The following is a 24,334-nucleotide window of genomic DNA, read 5'->3' as shown; positions in this document are numbered from 1 at the left end:
TTAGTATTGTGGATTATATTTTTATTTCTCCAGATTTGGTCTTGAATGTTACATTTTTTCCCTCTGCTAAAAAAACATTTAGAATGTTGTTGCTGGGACTGCCAACCTAATTTGTTGGGGGCTTATTTTGTACATGGTTGTTTTGCACAGAAAACAGCATTTTCCTCCCAGGAAAAGAAAAGAAAAGTTAGCCATGGCAACTAAATTAAATTTTTGTGTTCAGGGGAACACACACACTTTAATGACAGAATGGAATAAGGATTGTGTTACACTCCAGATGTTGCTGAATGGAATGACTGAAGATTTCTTACCAATGGTTACACTGACTAGAATTAATGGGAACTGCAGTCCAGTGACATCTGGATGGACATATTTTCCTAATCTCTGAACCAGAACCTGGGGATAAACAATAGCAGAGAGTTATTGGTTTAGTGTCCATGGTGGTGCATTTACTTTGCCACTCTGAAGCTGGAGGTTCTCTTCCTGGGATTGGGCAGTACAAGCATTTCTGTTAGGACATCTGGAAAAGCTTTCTGCTCTTGGCCATGGCCATCTATAGAAATGCAGTCATTGAGGACCAATCTGAGTAGGCAACCATCTGTAGGTTCATATCTGTATAGGGAGGCAGTTGCCTTCTTTTGCATTTCCTATCATACTGGACTAAATCAGGGGTAGATTTTGTGTAGTCCTCTAAACGCTGCAGGATCCCAACTACTAACAAACCCCAAGCTAGCATAGCCAGCAGTGGGGTATGGTGGGGAATGGACTCCAGTAACATTTGGAGGGCCACACAGTTCCTGCCCCTAAACTAAAGAGATTTAACATAGCACAGGAGGGAGATTTCCAAAACATGCAGTACTGGGGGAAAAACAAAACCCTGAGCTTTTTCATCCTTAGCTGAAGTGGCAGCCAAACAGCTTCTGTTGGACTGGGTCATGCTATTATTTTAGAAAGGCATCAAGGCATTGTGCTCCTCACTGTTTGCTTAAAAGGAATTCTAAAGGGATTTGCGTTCTCTTGTTTCATGAGCCCCCACATTTTGATACTGGCTGAAGTGGAAGCACACCAGCTGGCCATGTCCATCACAGCTGCCAAGTCGGAGAATTCCTGATTATACTTAGAACCCACAGTCAGTGGCTCAGAGGAACTTTGCAATGAACCATGCTTTAAAATTAAGCAGCAAAGAAGAAATATGCCCGTCTTTGACTAAAGAAGCCGGATCCCTCTTCCCCCATCCTTGGATTAACCATGAAAGACTTGCTAAACATTCCACTTGTATATATCTTCACTCTGGTGGCCTTCAGCTTGGCTGAGAGACTCCCGAAAGGTTGGTGTGAATAATGTACATCTTCTTAGCTCTGCCACTGCTAATATATTTACTCTATAGTCTGGGGCAAGCCAGGGAAATGGGATAAATATATAAGCCACAAAGATCGGTATGAATGAGTTCCTTTTTCCGCTGCAGTAGCATCTGTGATTGCCTCTGAAAGAAAACTGTGGAAGAACCATCCCCCTTAAATCTCAATAGGAAAACTGTGCTCTGATGGGTAATGAATTTCTCTGGTGTGTTTGTGTGGGAAGACTGTTTGTCTTATTTACCAACTGAAGCACAAGTGATAAGATGGAAACTGAACTTGAAGTAGAATGAGCTTTAGCTTGCAGTCCTTTGAATGGTTAATTGGGAATGATAGATTTACTGAACATAGTAGGACCTCCAAGTAAACATAGATTTGGTGTGGCTCATAAAACAAGTTTTTAAAGTTATTCTACACGGATATAAGGATGCAGGCAGAATTTGATCTTTGTCAGTGCCAGTACAAACTTATGTGATCCATATCTTTTGGACTAATGTGGAGATGAGAATGTCTGGTGCAATGTTATGTAGATTTATTTAAAAGTAAGCTCCACCATGTTAATATTGCTTACTCCCAGGCAAGTATGCATAGGTATAGTACCTTACAATGTAATCCTCTATATGTCTGCCCAGAATTAAATTTCACTGAGTTCACTGGGATTTTCTTTCAGGTGAATTAGTATAGCACCCTTAGTTATCCAACAGTGCTCGCATTTTCAAAATGCTCTGATGCAGTTTTCAGCTCTGAAAACAGACTAGGATACATTTGAGAGAAATAACAAATATTTATTTTGAGACAAAATACACCAGTATGTATTCTACTTGGGAATGTTCATATGGAAAAGTTGCATATTAATACAGAAATGGGACAAAGATGATCTATTAGTGAATAATTGACAAAGGGGCAGAGATGGGAAACACAATGATCTACCTCTAGATGTATAGTTATTTTAAAATATCAGTATATGACTTATATCTGCTATTATAAATATTGCTTACATTTGTGTGAACACCTAAAGGAACAATCCTATCCATTCCAATGAGATCTGTGCCTGCATGATATATCTATTTGTGTATTAATTCAATGCTATCTAATATTATAATAATACTTAATGGATGCAGAAATGAATCTTCAATGTAAGCATATGGAAATATATTTATATAGGACAATACCCAACTAAATCCAAACATTTTAAATGTTTATTGATCCCAATGCACGAGTAACCTTTGAGGCAAAGCTATACATTTGGGGAGTTCTGTGATTCTTACTCCTGGCATTAATTTTTAAGACATACAGTTACCTCTGAGAGGCTGAAATTAGAATTGGTGGAGAAGTATGGGGAAAGGGAAACATTTGTACACCCAGCTTTTGGGCACATTGCTCTCCAACGTGTGGGGAAGAAATATGGGGACCTGACATAGTTCTCCACTCCCATAGCTTGGAAAGGAGACGGAGAGGTGCAATTTTGAGTGGATATATCCCTGAAATGGAAATGTTCAGCAGTATCTACTCCAGGTAGCTTTTCTGCTTAACTAAAGGTACCCCCTCCCAATCACTTTACAGTTTAACGCTCCTCCCTACTGTTATAATACATGCAATTGCTTGTCTCATGCAGTCTGGCCACTAGGACCATTGGTTCTGTCAACATCATTTTATCAGTTGAGATGAATATTTATAAATGACTTTTCATGTGAAAAAAGCAGTGGAAGGAAGATTTAGAAAAATGTTCCAACTGAGTGTTTACATGAAGTTAATTAAAATGCTGGCATCAAGATTGTGTAAATAGTTCAAATCTACAGTGCTGTCAACAGCTTGATAAATAAACTGAAAGCAAAACATTAGCTTCCAATTAGTTTCCAGGCTCACAAAAAGCTGATGCCACAAGATTCTTTGCTACTTAAGTGCAAAGTAATGATGAAAGTGAAATTAATGGCATTCACTTTTCCTGGCATTTTGCATAGGGAAATTATTGTTCCCCAAACTCAAACTGCATTTCATAACTGTGAAAACAAAATATTGTCGGATATATGTGATTCTCCGTGTATTACACAAGGTTGTGTAGACATGAACAACTGAGAACAAGACAGTTTTGTGTACTGCTTTTAAAGATATTTGGCTCAGCAATAGTTACGAGATTCAGAACTTCAGTGAGAGGACACTTGTTTCTCAAAGGTCTTCAGAAAAATAAAAGGTCTCTCCTTCTCCCACATACAGTCTGCGCTTCTTATACATGGATTTTTATACACTGATTCAAACAACCAAGGTAATGAAAACAACAACAATAACCCTACAGGAATGCCCCAATGTGTCAGCCCGTCTGTTTCACCATTGCAATCCCATTTTTCTTTTAAGATGTATGCTCACAAAATCTCAGGGATTTTTCCAAAAGTAACAGCAACACCTTGTAACATCTCATCCCCAACCTTACAATGGGATCTTGCCAGTTCCAGCAAGGAGGGTCAGAGAGCTAAACCTCAATGGAGAGGCTTGCAGCATCTTGCAGCTGTGAAACTATGGAATTTAGTGGGTCTGCCAGGGGCCAACTAAAATTGAATCAGAAATTAGATCCAGCTCTTGTGCTTCTGGTGCCCATCCCTGATTTAAATCTTCTCCATTATTCTCACTCCCATCTTAATCCTTGATATAAACTCACCTTGTGCACTCATTGTAATGCTGCCTATCTTTTATTAATTTTTTCTTTGAGCTGGGCAATATTTTAGCATTCTCTCAAGGTCAGGAAAAACCTGAGACGATTTTTTTTGCAGCATCCCCAGTTGTATGCTGCAGGCAAAGTGCCTCACACAGCTGTGAACAATATGTAGCCCCCCAAGCATGGGATAGATGCCCTGGATGCCCTTGGCATACATACACTGGAAGAACTATTTACAGGCTGACTTTGTGTGCCAAGAGAAGCATGCTGAAAGAAAGGAATTAATAGGAGGTGCCCTCTTGATCTCCATTAATCAGAATTTTATGACACAATATAAAGTATTTACAGTTCGTCAAGATCATGGTGAGTCATTGCATTAAACAGAAAGCTTTGTATGCTTCCAGGGGGAAAAAAGAATTAGGTGTGTGTACATACTATGGCATCGTTGTAGAATAAGGATATTTCTTGGAGTTGGCAGCAAATTTTTCCTTTAGCAAAAATTAACACTAATCTCAGATATTAAAAAAACAACAACCACCACACATCAAACACCCTATATGAACTTTCAGGGAAATTGGGCATGAGGGTAGCGAGGCCTGCATGTTACTCATTTTGCAAGCCATTAGGAAAGTGATGAAGAGTTTCTAGTTATAGATTGGCTTTCCCCCATTTAGATGAGGCTTTAGTTATTTAACTTGTTCTAGGTTACAAGTTACAAATCCCAGGATCCCATAGTTAAATTGGTGTCAAACTGCATTAATTTTGCAGTGTGGCAGCAGCCCTAGTTGGCGATAACCTTTTGTGGCTTCTAAACAACTGAGATGCCTTAAGAGTCTGTTTTGTGGCTACATGGTAGACGTACATTTAATTCAGTTAGTTAAACTCAAGGCCCTATCCTGAAGTTTATCAATTTTCCCCAAATCAGTTTTTTCCCCTTTTCTGTTTGCAGCTCCTGTTATTACTACTCCCCTCGAAACAGTGGATGCCCTAGTTGAAGAGGAAGCCACCTTTGAGTGTGTAGTAGAGTCCTTCCCTCAGGCAGAGATTACTTGGACACGTAATAACATTCCTATCAGGTAGGAATTATGCTCACAAAAGAGGTATATAGTCTGGGTTCTTCAAGGAATGAGCAAGTAATATGTGACCATAGAATAGGGGTAAGAATTGTGTGGCTCCCAGATGTTGCTGAACTTCAGGTCCATGCATTTTTCACCATTGGATATGCCACCTCAGGCTTCTGGACATTGCAGTACAACAACATCGGGAGGGCCACATGATTCCCACCTCTGGTCTAGAATACATCAGTCAAGACCTTGAGAGTAGAGCAATGGCCAGGCATGGTGAGTATGTAGTTTGGAGCATATGTCCAATAAACTGATTGGGAAGGAGTTAACAGTTCCTGCTTATTGCCCATTTTATACATTGGGTAAGTTATATTTTATTTTCAGCTGGGGGGGAGGCATACTGTAGGTACAGTGAGCTCTCAGTATCTGCTGGGGTTCCAGGTTACCAATGGATACCAAAATTCATGGATGCTGAAATCCCATTATATACAATGGCACAGTAAAATAGCATCCCTTATATAAAATGTCAAAACCAAAGTTTGCTTTGGTATGTGTGTGTGAATACTTGAGAACTATGGTTTGTTTGTTCATTTGTTTGTTTACTATATGGCATGGGTCCTGGCTATTTGAAGGACCGTATCTTCCTGTATGAGCCCACCAGTGTTTTAAGATCATCGGGAGAGGCCCTTCTCTCTGTTCCACTACCCTCTGAGGCACCTTTGGTGGGAACAAGAGAAAGGGCCTTTTCAGTGGCTGCTCCCAAGCTCTGGAACTCCCTCCATAGGGAAGCCAGGATGACTCCATCCCTACTGTCCTTCTGGCAGCAGGTAAAGATATTTCCATGGCGCCAGGCTTTCCCATGAGAGCGATGTTATTTTGTTTTTGTTTTAAAGAGTTTCAAACTTTAACTTTTAATAATGTAATGCTTTTAATTGTTGGAATTGTTTTTTAAACTTATATTTTGCATGTTTTATAGTGTTTTAACTTGGACTGTTTTAGATTTGTAAGCTGCTTTGGGACCCTGTACTGGGAGGAAGGCAGGATATAAATAAACATAAACATAAACATAATAATAGTACATTTATATACCACCTTTCTCCCCAAATGAGACCCAAGGTGTTTTCCAAAAACAGCAAATTGAAAATTAAAATGTTTACAATAATTGAGAAGCATTCCTGAAAATCGCCCCCTGGGGAACACATCAGGAATGCAGTGGGAACGATGGGCGCCGGCGGCAGTGTTCTTGCTGTGTGGTAAACAGTGTTCTTTGCCACCTCCCATCCCCGTAACGTTCCCTTTTAGAACGCGACAGGCCCGTTCCAGGGCCTGTGTGATAAAGTTCAGTGTTTCTGAAAGCCAGGAGTGCTTCCCCAATTGCCATGGAAAGGTGGTGCCCTTTTGGCTTGCCTGAATTGTTCCAGGGGAGTGGGTTTTCTATCAATGCAAAAGTTGGGTGGGTGTTTTTATTGTTTGCTTTTAAGCTTAAGTTTATGTTATTGTCTGTGTATTAAGAAACATTATTATGTATTGAAAAGGTTTCTGTGAAGCGATGTGTGTAGGCCCATTAGTAATGGTCAATGATGTGACTTCAGGGCAAGTCCTCCGATTTCTGATGACTTAATACATAGGGAGTGTCAACACAATCTATCATAACCAGCCTTTCTTAACTCTTATTTTCATGCACTTCAGGCTTTTTGACACACGTTACAGCATACGGGAAAATGGGCAGCTCCTAAAAATCTTGAGCGTGGAGGACAGCGATGATGGGGTATACTGCTGCACTGCGAACAATGGTGTAGGAGTCCCAGCAGAAAATTGTGGGGCCTTACAGGTGAAAATGAGTAAGTTTATGAACACTGCACTGACTAAAAGCTCTGTTCATGTGGGAAAAAGGGGGGGAGAAGCAACCATTTTATTTGCATTGAAGTTGATACTATTACATGTTTTCATTTCCTTACCATTGTGGGTACTTGTATTGTGACATAAGTGGAATGTAACCCTCCCCACATTTTTTGGGTCTCTTCAGTATTTCCCAGCATTTTCATTTTAAAAAAAAAATTACACTGTAGTTCGTCACCAAGATTTGACATCAAATGGCTTAATGGAATGAAATACACCGTAGTCAATAGACAATATTGTAATCAATATCATCGCCAATATCAGCAATTCAGTTTCTTTTAGTTTAGTATCAATAACCATTGATATAGATGTGTCATATTAATTAAGAGTATTAGGATTATACAGTGGTTTGAATGTAGAACTATGACTCCGGAGATCTGGGTTTGCTTCCCTGCTCAGTCATGGAAACCACTGAGTGACCTTCGGTGAGTCACACACTCTCAGCCCCAGAAAACCCCAGATAAGTTCACCTTAGTGTTGCCATAAGTCAGAAATGACTTAAAGGCACACAACAATAGCAACAACAACAAAACAACAACATATTAATTAAAGGATATTTAAAATTCATTTATATATAAATGTACCATTATGAAGCGAAATTCTTTATTAGGAATTTATTCAGAATCAGTGAGGGTTTTGTAAAACAAATTTAATAATATTTAATAAAGATTTAAATTTTAATACATGCCAGACAATTTTTAATTTATTTGTATGTAGCTAGTGCATACACACACACACACACACACACACACACATTTTGCCCCTCAAAAATGGAAAAACAAAAAGGGAGCCCATGCACACTTTGGTAGCCTGCAAAATGGCACACAGCCCTGTGTTGCCCATCTCTATGGTATGATGTGAGGTAAATTTTTATTGTTTACATATGACGCAGTTGTCTCATGGAAACACAAACTTTGGGTGCCTCTATAATTTAGAAACAATGTTTGATGCCACTTTGAGTGCTGTGTTTCCATTCTATGGAATCTTAGGATTTGTAGTTTTACAAGGTTTTTAGTATATATTTATGTATACTGAAATTCCATCTGAGGGCGCTTTCTGCAAGGGTGAGATACAACAGCCTCCTCTTGTTTTCTCTGTGGGCAGACTGGATAGTGCACAGCCCAAACCCCGATTCTGGTGCAACAACATCCAGCATGTTCAGCAGCAGAACCAGGTTATATTCTCCTTAAAATGAATTATAAAAACTTACTTTTTATTCTGGATCTTCTGGGAAGATCCAGTATCCTTCATTGTGATTCTGGGTGGCTGTTTGAAACATGTTTTGCTTAGCTGTCAGACATATCTGCCACTGCCGACATTTGCTTGCTCAGAGATCAGAACAAGGTGCCCAGCATGTGATCATTGCTGAGTGCCTTGTTCTGACCTAAGAACCAAACAACTGTGGCAGTGGCGGATGCTCTGGTTGGCATAGCTGGACACATGTGTGAACAGCCCTGCAGATCAGAATGGGGGGTTAGATAACAAGAGCAGGTTGAGGCATCCTGGCCAGTGCAGACAAGGTCCTAGTGAAGGGAACATATATGGTCTCATGGCTTTGGCTGATCTACCACATATTTTAGATGGAGTAAAAGAATTGGCATGGTTCATCATCCTCATGTAGGACAATTCCCAGATGAACACTAGGATCTGACAGCTTATTGCACAATCCAACCACTAATACAATTCCCAAACAATGTACTGTGAACTGTCTACCAGTTTCACAGTTCAAGGATGATATTGGCCATCTAACATCTGTAAAAGTGGTTAGCTAAAAAGTGCAGACTTGGAAGCCATATCACTGCATTTCAGTCATCAACGTGGGTATTTTGCTATTAGAAATAAATTAGATATGACAAGAAGAGTTACACTGTGCAGTTAATGAAGTCCTTGGAGAGACTTTGCAACAAAATCACTCCTGCCTAGTAAAGGTGACTGAGGCTGAGTGCTTCAGAGCAACATTTCAGACTTCCATAAATATTGAGATAGAGGAAATTGCTTTTTACTTAAACTCTGTTGTCTAAGCATACTGCTTTCTCTTCATCAGAGAAATCAGACAAAAAATAGGGGGGGGGGGGGGTAAATGCAGTCTTTGAAATGTCCAGAACAGCTGGTTTTGAGAACTGGATTTATTTGATTAAAATTATTGTTCTGGTTCTGTAGCTTGAAGTGTTATGGAATATTGATAAAGATTACAACTCAGAGGTCAGCACACCAGGAGCTAGGGAAAAGTGGGAACCATTTTGTTTTGTTTTACCAAAAGCATTTTTAACACACCGTCACAGTTACAGGTCCTGTAGAGGCTTTAAATTATCCATGAAGTAAACTGGAAGCTTACTCCAAGGCTCGAAGAGTTGGGTTGTGCATGTATTGAGAGGTCATTTTAAATAAAAATAACAACAATTGGGATTCCCCCCCCCCCCCCCCAAGTTTGTGAAGGATAGGAATGGGTAGGCTAGGATAGATTTTAGAAGGACTCTGACTGTTTTTAAAGCTGTGCAAAAGCCTATGACAGCCTTATAAATTTCCATTTAAAAGTTTGTAATTCTCTTGAAAATGCCTCATTCCCTTCCCTGTAAATGTTTGTTTTTCAAAAATTGGAGGCTTGATTAGTTCCCTTTAAATTCTTTTAGTTCCTTTTGTTTTAGTAGCTCAGGATAGCTGATATATTTATAAAAGGTGAAGTCATTGTGGCTTGACTGTGTGCGCATTTGTGTGTTTGTAAGGTCTTCCAGCAGCACAGTTCTTACTGTACCTGGCCTGATGTACCCTTGATTATTACAATTTTTTCCCCATTTTTGAGAGAGGTTATCATGAAACCTTGGGCAAGTCACATGTTCTCAGCCTCAAGAGACAGCAATGGCAAACCCTCTCTGAACAAATATTGCCAAGAAAACCCCATGATAGTATTGCCTTAGGGTCACCCTAAGTTGGAAGTGGCTTGTAGGCACACAACAACAATAACCACAATAATCACATGTGAAACTCAAACTTAACTGTACAGTCTGAATTGGCCCTTATTGATCTTTGGACCATGGCAAAATATTTTGCTTTAACATGTCTCTTCATTTTTGAGCCATGTGGCTGTGTGTGAAAAATGGTTCAGCAGCCTATTCTTAATTCCTTTTTTTTCCCTTTTGTCTTCCTCTTTTCCTCTGGTTTACATTTGTTTGGGGACAAAATGTGATTGAAAATTGTTATTGTAGTTTCACTCTGGAAGGGAGAGATATAGGGCAGAAATAATATGAGGGACCATTGCTCTGAGGTATGTTGCTTTTGAATATGTGGTTGTAATTTTAAACTTTTACATTTTAGGACCCAAAATAACCCGCCCACCTTCAAATGTGAAAATAATAGAAGGATTAAAGGCTGTTTTCCCGTGTACTACAATGGGGAATCCCAAGCCTTCAGTATCATGGATCAAAGGAGAAAATGTTGTAAAGGTGAGTAAGTGTTTGGATTTCACTATAAATCCAGGGATGTCATGTATCCATGAGGTGTGGACTGTGGGCTCCTATTTGGATAGACTGCAGACATAAATCCTCTCCTCAATTAGAGTTCTATTTGTTTTGGCAGGAAAATGTACGGATTGCTATTCTTGAATCAGGCAGCTTAAGGATTCATAATGTTCAAAGAGAAGATGGTGGTCACTACAGATGTGTTGCAAAGAACAGCCTTGGGACTGCCTACTCGAAACCCGTAATTCTGGAAGTGGAAGGTGAGTAATCCAGAACTATAAACATATTCATATGTAGACTCAGCTTGTGGTCCATTTAGAGCAAATTAGAGCAAATGTGGAAGGTCAAAAGAGGGAAAATGGAAACAAGATACTAGTTTTATTTTCATGACTGAGATAAATAAAACCTGATCAGTAAACCTATTCTGTTAAGGACGTACTGGTTTGGTGTTTGTTGTGCTGAAAAGAAGGAAGTTCTGAATAGAGGGTCTTCCCCAGGAACATAAATTTGGAACAGACAGTTGTTTCACAGTGAATATAAATTAAAGCAATCTCATACTTTCTTTGGGGTAAATGCTTGGATGCAAGCTACAGGAAAAGAGATTCCACCTCAACATTAGGAGGAACTTCCTGACAGTAAGGGTTGTTTGACAGTGGAACACACTCTCTCAGATTGTGGTGGAGTCTTCTTCCCTGGAGGTCTTTAAACAGAAGCTGAATGGCCATCTGCTTTGATTGAGAGTTCCCGCATGGCAGGGGGTTGTACTGGATGGCCCTTGTGGTCTCTTCCAACTCTACGATTCTATGATTCTATGATAACATGTGATAGTCCCTTCTGTGTAAGTGCAGGAGAATGGGGACACATTCATGATACTCAGAGTGGCATGGCTACCTTCAGCTCTAGAAATGCTCCAGCATGTCTTTCAGGAACAGCCTGATCTTCCAAGCATGTGGAAAAGTATGGTATTAGATTAGTGACCCGTTCTTTATTGGGTTAGGTGCTATTATCCAAATTTTTGGAACTGCAACAACACTGTGCACTGAAAAGGTTAATGTCTCAGAATGAGACATTTCTTTCTGCCTATCTTGACCCCAGTCTGTGATGTAAAGTGATACTCCTCTTCTTCTCCCAGATCTCTCTCAGACTTTCCCTAGAGATGTAGCTGTATTAGAATAGCTCTCCCAGTAGCTTTCCTATGTTAGAATGGACTTCCTACAATAATTTGTTATCTAAGTCATTGGTGTCTTTGCTCCTTAGTCAGGATCTCTGACCACTGCACTGCACTAATTCCAATACAAATTATATGAAATAAAGATTTAGTTATAACTGGGCAGAATGTGAGAGCAACCACAAGGTTGGCAGCAAGCACACTATTTACATAATGCTGCTTGTCTACATTGCTTAAAAACCTTGAAAAACCTGTTTTCCCCCTGAATCTGGGGCAAAAAGGCCACAAGACATGTAGCCTTACCACCAAATCTGCAGTGGCCCTACCAGCCCCAGATTGGGTGTATCCTAACTTAATGCAGGGGTTTGCATTGCCATTTTAACATCCAGGCCAGTGAGATTTTTCCCCTCCTCCCTTGCACCCTTGCTGCCAGCAGATCACAGCCACTTACTTTTAAAGTTAGACAAGGTGTCAAGATCACATGCTGGGTGCTGGTTTGTCTCAGAGTGATGGGCATGCCAGTGGAGATGGTTCTGCTGAGGGAAGAGGAAGGAAAGACTTTATGGTTTGGGCCTGGAACTGGCCCTGACATTAATGATTCAAATGTGACGACAGTGGCAGTGATGGGGGCTTTGGCAACAGCAGTGGGGCAGACCCAGGAAGCTCTGCAGAGATATTCAGGTAATGTAGACAATCTACCCAATCTCCTTGTGGAGAAAAAGGTAGGCATGGTGGCTCCAGATTGGTTGTGGGAATCCATTTGGACTTTTATTCCTAGTGAGGATTAGCCCCAAGTCAGCAGTTTTAATGCTGAATCAGGTTTCTTAATGTTTATATTAATTAAGATAAAGTGAATTACTTTTGAATTGTCCCTCCATGTAGTAAAGCAAGGATGGGAGTGATGTAGCCCTCCAGATTTTATTGTCCAGCATCCCTAGTCAACATAACCAAAGGTGAAGAATTCTGGGTTTGTAGTCGATTAACCTCTGGGAGGTGGGGCTGTATGAGCCCCACCTTTCCACAAAAGCAAGATATTAAATGGCAGAACCTTCTGGTTGTTTATGGTTGGGATGTGGCATGACTTGGTTTATTTGTGGCATTGCTACAGTTCTGATCACCTCTTTTATGTCTCACTTGTGAAGAAATAGAGTTTTAGGAACTCCCAGTGATTCAGTTCTTATCTCTTAATCTTTCACATCTGTAAGCAGTAAAAAAAAAAATGCAAAAAGCACATTTTATTAGCTGTCTCTTTGACTTAAAGAGCTGGAAGGGGCCTTATCATCCCTCTATTCATACTTATTGTTTAATACAGGAAATACAGTGCTAGAACAACGCTAGCCATTGACCTCACCTTTAAAGACCCCAAGGGAAGATGAGGCCATTATTCAGAGCTTGGAAGTAATTCATTAAAATTAATTTGCTAGTCATTACTCATTAAAATTTTCACAAGCAACTTAAAAACTTAATTTTTTTAAAAATTTTGATCATTAAAAGCAGAGAGAGAGTGAGAGAGAGAGCAATGTTTGTTCTTTTACGTAATGATGAATGTTACTCTATTCTTTAATTCATAACTGGCTGTTTTAACTCATTTTAAACGGCTGTTTAACAATTTAATGAATGAATGAATGAATGAATGAATGAATTCATTTAGAGCACTGTCTTATATTTCTTTAACAACTTTTAATATTACTGCATTAGCCCTAGCATTGAGGTTTCCAGTGTACAAGTATTTTTTTTTAAAAAAGAGATCAGATTAGAGGGGTAGTATTTAGGTTAGGTACTTATGTAAGAAAGTGGGTGGGTGGACACACGATTGAGCAGCCAAGCCCCTCACTGCTTCCACCAGAATGTTTGTTGCTCTCCATAGGTAGAGGAGAATGGAAGGGGGAGTGTGTATAACATAACCAGCCATATTTTTTAAGGGAGAGGTGATGCATAGTAAGGTGATGCATAGTAAGGTAACTTGAACTATTGCCAATAGTGGTGCAATAACATTAACCTGCAAAGCAAGTAGAATAAAATTGAACCAAATAATTAATTTTTTTGTTGCTTAGATGAGTACTTTATAAATAAATAAATAAATAAAACTTGATTTCTGTGCAGACCCTTAAGCTGTACGTTATGTTACCAAATATGATAACAACCACATGGATAGGGCTATCAATGACTATTAGCAATGTCAGCTAAATGGCTACTAAATGAAATATCGGAGTTTAAGTGTGTCTAACTCATTATTGAATTTAGGCCTCCAGGGCCTCATTCCCACTTCCTTTTAAACCAGATTGCAAATCAGTTTGAACCAGTTTAAATGACCATGGTTCGAACTTGTACTGAATCGCTGAAGCGATTCAGAGAGGGAGGCCATGCATTAGACCCAGTTAACCTGCATCTTTTTGATGCCTATTTTTTCTGTCTTTTTGGACAAATTGATTCCGCGCAAGTGTGAACCAGATGCAGATGGGAATCGATTTAAATTTGCCTTTTGGCAGGCTGGAGTGGGTCCATTTTGAATCAATTCATTTATCAATGTGAACCACAACTGGGTTATTTTATTTTATTCTGCAGCAAGGAAATGTGATCGGGGCAAATGTAGTGTGAACTACACTCCACTGCCGAACTGAGCCATCAATTCAGATTGCAAAGTGATTTATTTGTAAGTGGGAATGCGGCCCAGGATACTTTTAATAACCAGATGGCAGGAGGAAACAATATGAGATGGCTGTGACCCTCCTACCCTGCTTGTGAGCTCTTCACAGGCATTTGTTGAGCACACTGACATCAAGGCAGGACTTTGAGGCCAGCAGTCAGCCAGGGACTATTCAACAGAATGAGGAGGAGGCTTCTAATCCCAGCAATGCTGGCTTACTTCATTTACAAGTGAAGAAAAAATCAGTATCATCTAAAGGACATAGAGGCCTTCAAAACATGACATTCAGATTCACCAACACCAGTGAAGACCACTCACTCCAGGTTCTGAAATTACCAAACTGTCCTTCAGGATATGAATTGAGATTTGTACTTTTAAACATGTTCATAAATTATTTGGGAGTGAGAAATGAGTACTGAACTATCAGTAGTAATAAATGAGGTCACAATTTGCTACTGTTTCATGACACTCAGTAAGGTTTGCCTGAGGAGACAAATTCACTATCCTTAATGGTAGGGCTAGCCCTGAGTGAGGCTATGAAAATGAAGACATTTGAACTTCCATAGAAACTGTTCAAAGGCTGCATAAAAAGATGCAGTAAACTGAGCAGCTAGGGCTATCCTTTGGAGAAACTTCAAAGGTTTTAATGGGTGATTTGCTAATATTTGATCTTCAGTATCTCATGACTCAGAAATGTTATTTAGCCCCCTCACAGTGGATCTCTATGATTTGGTATAAATGCAAAATCCCTTTGTATATATTCATCAGTCTGCTACGAATTTTGCATTTTTGGATCAGTGTTTACAGTGGGCTGGAAGATTTGAATCAACACTTCAACTTAGCGAAGGTATGCTTTATTTATACTTGAGAAGCCCTACTTTTAATGATCATTCTTAAAGTTAGGCATTGCGCTGAGATACCATGATGATAGTGAACATTTCCCCCCCAACAATGGCATATGCACATTGTCATTTTGTTAGAAGTGAGAATATTCATATGTTTTCTCCATTTTTTTGTCGTGCAGTTTTCAATGAGACAAATGCAACTGATGGAGGTATCTCTGGACAGTGTGCTGTGTTTTAGTGACTATAGTATTAATAATCTTTGCAGTGACAGTATTCCAAACCATCAACTTGGATTAGTTGATGACACTAACAAAGTTTATTGGGAGTGACAGAGGCAGAGAGGACATGTGAGCAAAATGACATTGGGGAACATGGTTAAGCTGTTACATGCGTTATAGAACCCTGTTAGTCAGTGTTGACCACTGTTTTCTAAGCAATGGGTTAAACAAGCTCATTCTGTGTGCTCAGTGCATCCCCATTTATCCAAACTTCTAATTTTCTGAAGGATTTAAATTGGAAGTCCTCCAGGATAAATGGGCATATTCTGTACTGGAAAATGCCATCTCTTTGGCACTTATGAACTGCCTCTTTATGCATGCATTTTGCATGGTTTAACAAAGTGCATGTCCTCAATAAAGGCCTTTACCAAGATGAGATATGTGAAGTACCTATAACTTCAGAATCTCATTGTGATCTGTGCTAGCATCAAATTAATATTTTTCTAAAAGCTGAAGATGAAAATGGTTGTTCCAGTAAAGTTTTTTTTAAAATTTATTTATTTTCTATACAATACAAAAAAACCTCCAAAAATTCATTTAGATTCTTACAGTTCTTCTTCTTCATATAGGCAAATCAGTAATTAATCAAATTACAGATTCGCAGTTGTACTTTATAAATGTCCATCAATTTCTTCTTAAGCTCTCTGGTCTTCTTTGTCTTTATGTTAAATGTTTGTCTTCATTTATTCTTCCGATTCTCCTCCTTCTTCTTCTTCTTCTTCTTCTTCTTCTTCTTCTTCTTCTTCTTCTTCTTCTTCTTCTTCTTATCTTATTATCCTATCTGATCTTATATCTATAAAATGATTTGCCATTTCTATTCATATCTAAGCTAACCATACTTTCTACTCTCTCACTCATTCAACATTCATAACCACATATACTTCCACCACTTTTGGTAAGTAAAGCAAAGTACTCTCTTATATCTTGCTATCTCAGTTATAACTGTGGCGGGTTACAGACCGCCATTTAGTACGTACAGAATACGTACTAGGGTTAGGAAGGGGCGGTGCTTCCGCACCCCCCTAACCCTAGTATGTATTCTGTAAGTACAATATGGCGGCGGCTGTTCCACATGGCCGCCGCCATATTTACGTATCGGATGCTGTGCGTCCGCATGTGTCGCAGCGTCTATGACGTCGCAAGTCCGCCCCTGGTGCCTCGCGATGTCATAGAGGCGCCGCTTAAAGAAGCTCCATTTTGGAGCTTCTTTTTTGCTCCGTAACAGAGCCACGCGGTTTGGCTGCAGCAGCTCCCTTATGGAGCAAACAGCGGCGGCGGCAGACCGCCTCAAAGCGGCGGTCTATAACCCGCCTGACTCATTCACTATATTGTATAAACTATAATATCAAGATAAGATATATACTGTAATATGTGTTATTCAAAGGGTAAATTATAAAGATAACTGCTGTATCTACCCAGTCTCTTATTTCAATCAGATCTTAACCTACAAGACTCTATTTCAGTATTTTTGTTCTTATAACTTAAATACTATTCCTTTGTCTTATACCGTATTCCCCTCCATATAAATCTTAACTATGTTATTACTATATAATATAATGGTTGAGGTAAACAGTAAAGAAAAGTAAATATCATTTCAGAGTAAGTCTTCAATATGTTATCAATATATCTCCCCATATCTTCTTGATAAATTCTAATACTTTTCTCCATTCTTCTGATATTGTATCCCAGGGGTTTTGTTTCAGCATGCATGATAGTTTATCCAGCTGCAACAAATCATATAGATAGTTAATCCATTCTTCAATTTTTGGGATATCTTTTGTTTTCCATTTTCTGGCATATAAGATCCTGGTGGCAGATGACATATACATCAAAATTCTCCCATATTTTTTATCTAGTCTTTCATCTAACCTGCTTAATAATATACATTCTGAAGTTTCTTCTAACATGATTCCTAATACAGTGTGCCCGCGTTATACGCGGCTTTGAGCATATGCTCAAAGCCGTGCGGGATGCAAGGGGCAGCACGTCCCATTCGCATGAATGGGGCACGCTCCCGTGGCATGCGCCCCACATGCTGTCGCCGTACCACCACCATGCCGCCGCACTGCCATGGGCACGAGCCCCATTCATTTGAATGGGGCTTGAACATCCACTTTTTTCTCTTACGTGGGGGGGGGTCTGGAACGGATCCCCCGCATAAGAAAAAAAATCATGTTTATTACCTTTATTACTTGCCTCCAGTATTTTTCCGCTTTTCCACATACCCATCAGCGGTGAATATATATGAGCCTGGCATTTCCCCACATTTCCAACAGAGATTATTAGTTTTCTTATACATCTTAGCTATTTTTACAGGGGTTAAGTGCCATCTCAGATAAATTTTAAGCCAATTTTCTTTCAAGTTTTGTGCCATCGTAAGTTTTAAGTTCTTTTTCCAAATTTTTTCCCATTGATCAAAGTTAATCAGGTGACCAACATCCTTAGCCCAGATTATCATTACTTCTTTAACTGTTTCTTGTTCAGTGTCCCAGGATAGTAGTAATTTTCCCCATCATACCTTTTTTGTGTTCTTCCAATTCTGATTTCTTTTCTATTGTTCCTTATTCCTTTAAGTCATACTATGTTCTCTCCTGGATTTGCCAATACTCAAACCAATTTAATTTGATTCCTTCAGAATTTAGTTCCTCCTGAGTTTTACGTTCAAGATTCTTCCCTCTAGTTTTTAGTAAATCGTTATATATAACCAAATCTTCTTCTCTGTACATCTCTTTTCTATATAGTGCTTCTAGTGGGGAAGCCCATTTTGGAAATGCAATAATAATTCTATTTTTATATTTTTTCCAAATGTTTAAAAGTGATTTTCTGATACAATCGTTATTGATAACACGATTTGCCTTTTCTTTATCATACAATAAGAATGCATGTAATCCAAACTTGAGACCTTCTCCTTCCAATTCTGTTAATTTTCTATCCTCCAGTAAAGTTAACAGCAGAAGTGCCATTGACTGTAATAGAACTTGGGATTCTTCTCAAACCTAAATTAATTCCAGACGTAAGCCAAGTGACGTCAATGGAATTTTCTAAGGGTAAGATAATCTAGGATCAGTATACTGACCTGCCCAGAATATAAAAATCACTTTAGAAGGAAATCCCACAAAATCCACATTTACATGTAAAGTTTGTGATCTAACTACATTTGAACATGCAGACCATTTACTATTGAGAACCAGGGAATGACAACAACAGAATGGTATGTTTATAATTCAAACTTATATGTGTTTATATTAGTTTTAGTATCAAAATTTTACCCATAGAATCTTGGGAATTGTAGTCTGGTAAGGGTTCTAGATCCTGGTCAGTGTGTTTATAAAGTGAACTGGTCACAGAAAAATAAATATAGGTTATGACCACAGAGGGAGGGGACCCCCGTTTCCTTAAATGCTGCATATGATCAAAGGTTGTATGGAATCTAGCTGCATTTTTAGCTTTCCTTTTCCAGGGATCATGCGAAGATATCCACAGACTTAAAAAGCAGAGACTCCAAATTGCTTGAAGGAGTAGTACAAATCTAAAAAGCAATTAAATCTGCAGATTGTGCTATTAAACCATGAATTTCTGTTATATGAGAAAGTGATAAATCCATGTCCAAATGTGGGGTGTAATGTGCAGAATCACCAGCAGGAGTAAAGTGTGAGCAAAAATGTGTCATAACCACATGGTTAAGTATGCATTTAATATTTTCTATAGTGTATGGAATGCCTAATTTCTTTCTGTCTGAAAGAAGAATCTTTCTGATAGACTGAAGTGCCTCTACATTAACCCAATGAACATATGGAGCAAAAACTGCAGTTTTATATTTCAACAGTGATACTTTGCCAAAAGAACATTGAAACCATCACTGTGTTAAAAACAGAAGGTTAGATCCACACTTAGTCATGCTTAGTGAAGACTCAAAAAAATGAACAATAGGCTGTATCAATCAACATTATACACCGGCCTCAGGACAGGGTGGGAGTGTGGCGTCTGCATGATGAATGCCCCAGTGCTGCCCTGATGCTGCCATCACGCTGTGTGTCCGACCACATGACAAACAGTGTCATGGTGCTCCTTTGGCACTGCATCCAGATAACGCAGTGCCAAAAGGAGCACCAGAAATTGCCACCACAGTTGCAAAGGCGTCTTTTCCCGGGCATGAAAAGGACCAGCATTTTGCTGTTCCTGTTAGCATTGGGGAAAGGCTGGATTGGGCTGAAGCATGTAGTTGCCGTGGCCTTGATCCAGCACTGAAAGGGGTGGCAGCAGGTTGCTCCAAAGGGGAAGTCTGTTTAGCCCTTTAGTCCCATTGATTTCCATGGGTAAATCTGACTAAAATGTTCCCATTCAGCATCTTCTTGGAAAGGAATGTGTCTAGTGACAGAAAGCCATCACATTCAGCAATGTAAATCCCAGATGAATCATATCCGTAAAAAAGTTTGGGTGAACACTTTCCTCACCAATAAACAATGTAAAATGACCAGCCTTGAGGTATGATAGAAACTCTCTCGGAGAATGCATCGCTGCTACTTGAGTGGCCAAACAGAATATAGAATATCAGTTTCTTACTCTATTTCAACATCTGGAGAAATTACAGTAAACTCAAAGCTGAACTAGACTTAACCAGGGTAATATGATATTGAGTTGCTGATTTAAAAGGGGAGGGATTCAATGGGGTGATGTGCCAGGTCAGGACCATGGTGTGCAAGGAGGGGAGCTTTAAACCATTATGGCTGCAGTGGCCTCAATCACAATTGTTTTCTCTTGCATAGGACTGCCTGAATAAAAACTGGAGAGGGTTCTTGTGCCTTTAATAGTTATGTAAAAGATGGATTTTAAACAGGTGTTGCTTGTCATGCAACCAGATAACAACTATTAAAGGTAAAGAATCCCTCTCCAGTGTTCACTGTCACAGTCCTATGCAACTGTAATTCATGTTGGGAGGAGCGCCTATTTGCGCACAATGAAAGGGTAGGGCTGATTCCACATGAGATTGTTGCAGGGGGCAAAGGTTTAAAGTTCCCCGTGTTTCACACCACAGTCTTGATGCAGCAACTCTCCTCCCTTGTCTATTTTTAAAACAAAAATCAGCCAACACAATACCAACTGACATGACAAATGTCACCTGTAATTTGGCCTTTGTTGGACTCCATCCAGTGTAGAACAAAAGACAAAACATATGTTGAAAATACTATATATGGGCACAAACACTGGTACCTGCGTGACCAGCATGTGCTGAAAGCTAAACATTGCCCCTGCATGCTCCTTAGGCTTGCCTCTTAGCCCTCAAGGGGGGCATGTGTGAAGCTCTGAGAACACGAAGCACCAGCCCACCATCTTAGCCATTTTCACAGAATGCATTGCATTAGAATAATGACAACCACCACCAACTGACGCAGGAAACAATGTAACTATTATGAAAACAATGGCGAAATAATAAATGAAATAGTATTACAAAACTGAGTAAATTAAAGACACAGTATCTCAAGCAAAGGGGAAAATATGTAAGACCTTATAAGTGAATGCAAAGTTGCGTATCAGATTTCCTATCACATCCTTCTCACTGGGTACTATATTGCCTGGGGGACAGATCATCGGGAAACAGCAGCCTGCCGGCACCTGTTTTTTCTCCACAGAGATGGCGTAGCCCCCAAATGGTGTGCCATCACTGTGGAGCAAAAAGAACCCAGTATTTCCAGGTTCTTTCTGTGGTGCCGCAGTGACGTCACAAGTGTGCCATTGGTGCACTCGCAATGTAAGCCCCATGTGGCGCCATGTGGACACCGCATGGCGCTTATGTCACAATGGCGGCACCCGTGTACATGAGGCAACGCCATTGTAACGCAGCCACTACGTACTAGGGTTAGGGACCGTGCGGTTGCCACGTGGTCCCTAAACCTAGTATCGGTGCTGGTACGCCGCTTATTGGCGGTGTGTACTTCGCCAGTGTCTTTCTTTCTTGGACACTTTCCTGAAACTGGTAGCAAATTGCTTGTGAACTGACACTGGTCTCTGGATGACCACTTTGAATGTCCCTGTCTTAGAAGATACATTATTTCACATTTACTGTTCTCAAAAGAATATGCAAGAACATGTATATCTATCTTCCTAGCTTGAGATATAGTTAGTTGTAGGATACAGACAAGGGGAGAGCAAAGTACTTCTCCCATTCATTATCATTCAATCTTTTTTTAAATATGAAGACACTTACAAGCACAGTGTGTACTTGATGTTCAGTGTAGCTTACCCCCAAGTAAGTGTGTATAGGGTAGATGGCACACAGCCCTTGTTATTTCTAGGAGAGCTCAACTACAATAGTAGTCTTAATATTTTAAAACATATACAAGGTAGCTGTGTTGGCCATATAGCAAAGTACAATATGATCCAAAATCCACAAAACAGTAATACCTTTATTGGACCAACCAAAATGCACATTATATCTTTTGGCTAACTAATACTGTTAATTTGCTTGTTTACTGGAAGACCTTGTAGGAAGAATAGAAGGGAATACTCACAGTTCTGGACAGAATGTGGTAACATACTGTTTACACATACTGTCTCACACCCAGTCACATTCACATACACCAATGCTCACAGCTATGTCATGCTCTTTCATTCTTTCTTTCTTTCACTCACTCACACACATACTCACTTACTCTCTCAGTCATGCGATCACACTGAAGTATTAATTCTCTTGTGTATAAACAAAAATACAGAAGTGCATATGCAAGTATTATAAAAAGATGAAGAGTGTGTTTTTTGTGGGTTTTTCAGGCTATGTGGCCATGTTCTAGAAAATTTTCTTCCTGACATTTCACCAGCATCTGTGGCTGGCATCTTCAGAGAATGCTTTGCCTGAAAAAACACCCAACTTTCTCCAGACAAAGCATTCTCTGAAGATGCCAGCCACAGATGCTGGTGAAACGTCAGGAAGAAAAATTTCTAGTACATGGCCACATAGCCCGAAAAACCCACAAAAAACCTATGGATGCCGGCCATGAAAGCCTTTGACTTCACATGAAGAGGGTGATTGTGTGTGTGAGAGAGACTGTGTGTGAATGAATATATCTGAGGGATAGAGAGTCAGAAAAAGAGCATTACTCAGTGTGTGAGAGAAAGTCACTCATGTGCCAAGGGACATAGCAAGGATGTGTGAGAGAGTTAATGTATATATATATGTGTGTGTGTGTGTATGTGTATGCAAAAAATGTTTGGGAAGTAGTGGGGGAGGTATCAGGGCCTCCAACTCTTGTTCCCCCCTTGAGCAAGTTTCAGCCCCCTGTGAGGGTTCTGCTCCATAGTTTGAGAACCACTGGGGTAGAGTGAGGCCATAGAATCATAAGTTGAACAAGACTACAAGGGCCATGCAGTCCAACCCCTGTCATGCAGGAACTCACAATCAAAGCACTCCCAACAGATGGCCATCCAGCCTCTCTTTGTTCCTTTATTGAATTTCCTGTGGAATGGTATTCTTTAGACTAATCTGAAGTCCAGCGCTGTGGGTAACAAAAGGTCTGAGACAGATTCCTATTGGTCTCTATCTGCAGGATCGTCCTCTCTCTCTCTCTCTCTCTCTGCCATGGGGCCAGTATCCAAATCTTGTGCTCCTTTCCTACAGATGTTGGTCTGCCCCCCTTGTTGTCCTGCTGGTAGGCTTCCCCTCTGCCCCTTTTGTTGGGCTTTCAAGAACAGGACGTTTTTAAAAGAAAAGGCTTTTAACAGGATCATTTACTGCTTTTGGTTGCACTTTTTAAAACTGCAATTTTTTTTGGTTTTTTATGCTTTCAGTATCCATATGCTTCATTTCTGTTGAATATCTATGTCCTCCTTTTCTGAAGATACCCAAAGAAGATACAACAAGAAAGCAAAAATGCAATTCTCTAGAATACGTTAGCAAACAGCAGCTATATAGGAAACAGTGCATGAAGGGGTTTGGGTCTGTATAAATCTCTAGATACAGTTTCTCAAATGTATCATCCCATACTACCGGTGGATCTACTTCTAATGGTGTCATTGCCATCAGAAGCACAAGGCTTTTGAGGGCAAGTTTGCCAATTCCTCACATTCCAGGCTATATACATCATTAGAGAGAGTAGAGGCAGGGTTGTCAAATCGCAGGGTGCTGGTGGGTGTCACAGGGGGAGTGTTGTGTTTCTATACATGGAAAAACAAATCTCAGGTCAAGCAGTTTGATTTGATTTTGTAGTTTGATTTTTTAGCCAAAGGTACAGAACAGACCATCCAAAAAGGACGGTCTCCCAGCATCTAGTTTTGGTCCGCAGGGAAGCCGCAGCCTCCAGACCATGGGACTTCCCCGTGAACCAAAAAGAACCCACAAAAAGCAGGTTCTTCTTGCGACACCATTACGACGTTGCAGTGCCCCAATGGCGCACTCTGACGTTGTAATGGCGCCGTGATGTGCGGAAGCTATGCGTCCGGCATATCATAGTGGCAGTGCCTGTCTGTACAGGGCACCACCATTTTGACACCCTTGTCACGTGTCTAGATGTAGATCTCACTGAGTTTGGTGGGATTTACTCCAATAGAAATTGGCATAGGATTACAACTATTATTATTACTTTATGATAACAATAATCCTATTCTTATCTGTAGAATATATTATTATTTTTATATTATTAATCAGAAAATATTACAGTGTGATTAGTATGTTGGTGTGTAATGTGAATCTTTACAGATATTCAGGATGTTTCTTGAATTTTGTTCAGGCTAGTAACACTTGCTGCAGAACATTTTACAAATAAAGCAGTCCAGAGAACTAAGCAAAAGGAACTTTATTTGAACACTGCCATCTTTACAAATGAGGCCGCAAAGCAAGTGGCCAGGTTTTATTTGTCTTTACTTGCTGTTCTCTGGGACTGTTTCTTTCATGACAATTGCTGGCTGTGGAGCACTTTTGCTCTCTATTTCGAATATAAAAACAGCAAAGAGCCTTGGGGTACCTTAAAGACTTAATGTATG

General features: G+C 39.8%; 1 protein-coding gene across 1 annotated transcript in view; it reads left to right on the top strand.

Moving 5' to 3' along the window:
* Positions 1-1,111: 1,111 nt before the first annotated feature.
* The window catches only part of MUSK (muscle associated receptor tyrosine kinase), a 62,003-nt gene continuing 38,780 nt past the window's right edge, over positions 1,112-24,334 (top strand). Inside the window, exons 1-5 of the mRNA XM_089488261.1 lie at positions 1,112-1,327; positions 4,955-5,081; positions 6,759-6,910; positions 10,281-10,408; positions 10,542-10,683. Of these exons, the coding sequence (XP_089344387.1) occupies positions 1,249-1,327; positions 4,955-5,081; positions 6,759-6,910; positions 10,281-10,408; positions 10,542-10,683 (628 nt within the window). The 5' untranslated portion in view covers positions 1,112-1,248. The remainder of the gene's footprint in view (positions 1,328-4,954; positions 5,082-6,758; positions 6,911-10,280; positions 10,409-10,541; positions 10,684-24,334) is intronic.

Source organism: Sceloporus occidentalis, unplaced genomic scaffold (assembly GCF_023333645.1).
Source record: "Sceloporus occidentalis isolate IW3139 unplaced genomic scaffold, rSceOcc1.0.p SCAF_1, whole genome shotgun sequence".
NCBI classification, from domain to species: domain Eukaryota; kingdom Metazoa; phylum Chordata; class Lepidosauria; order Squamata; family Phrynosomatidae; genus Sceloporus; species Sceloporus occidentalis.
Note: the sequence above shows the minus strand (reverse complement) of the source record. Positions and strands in the feature narration are given on the sequence as shown.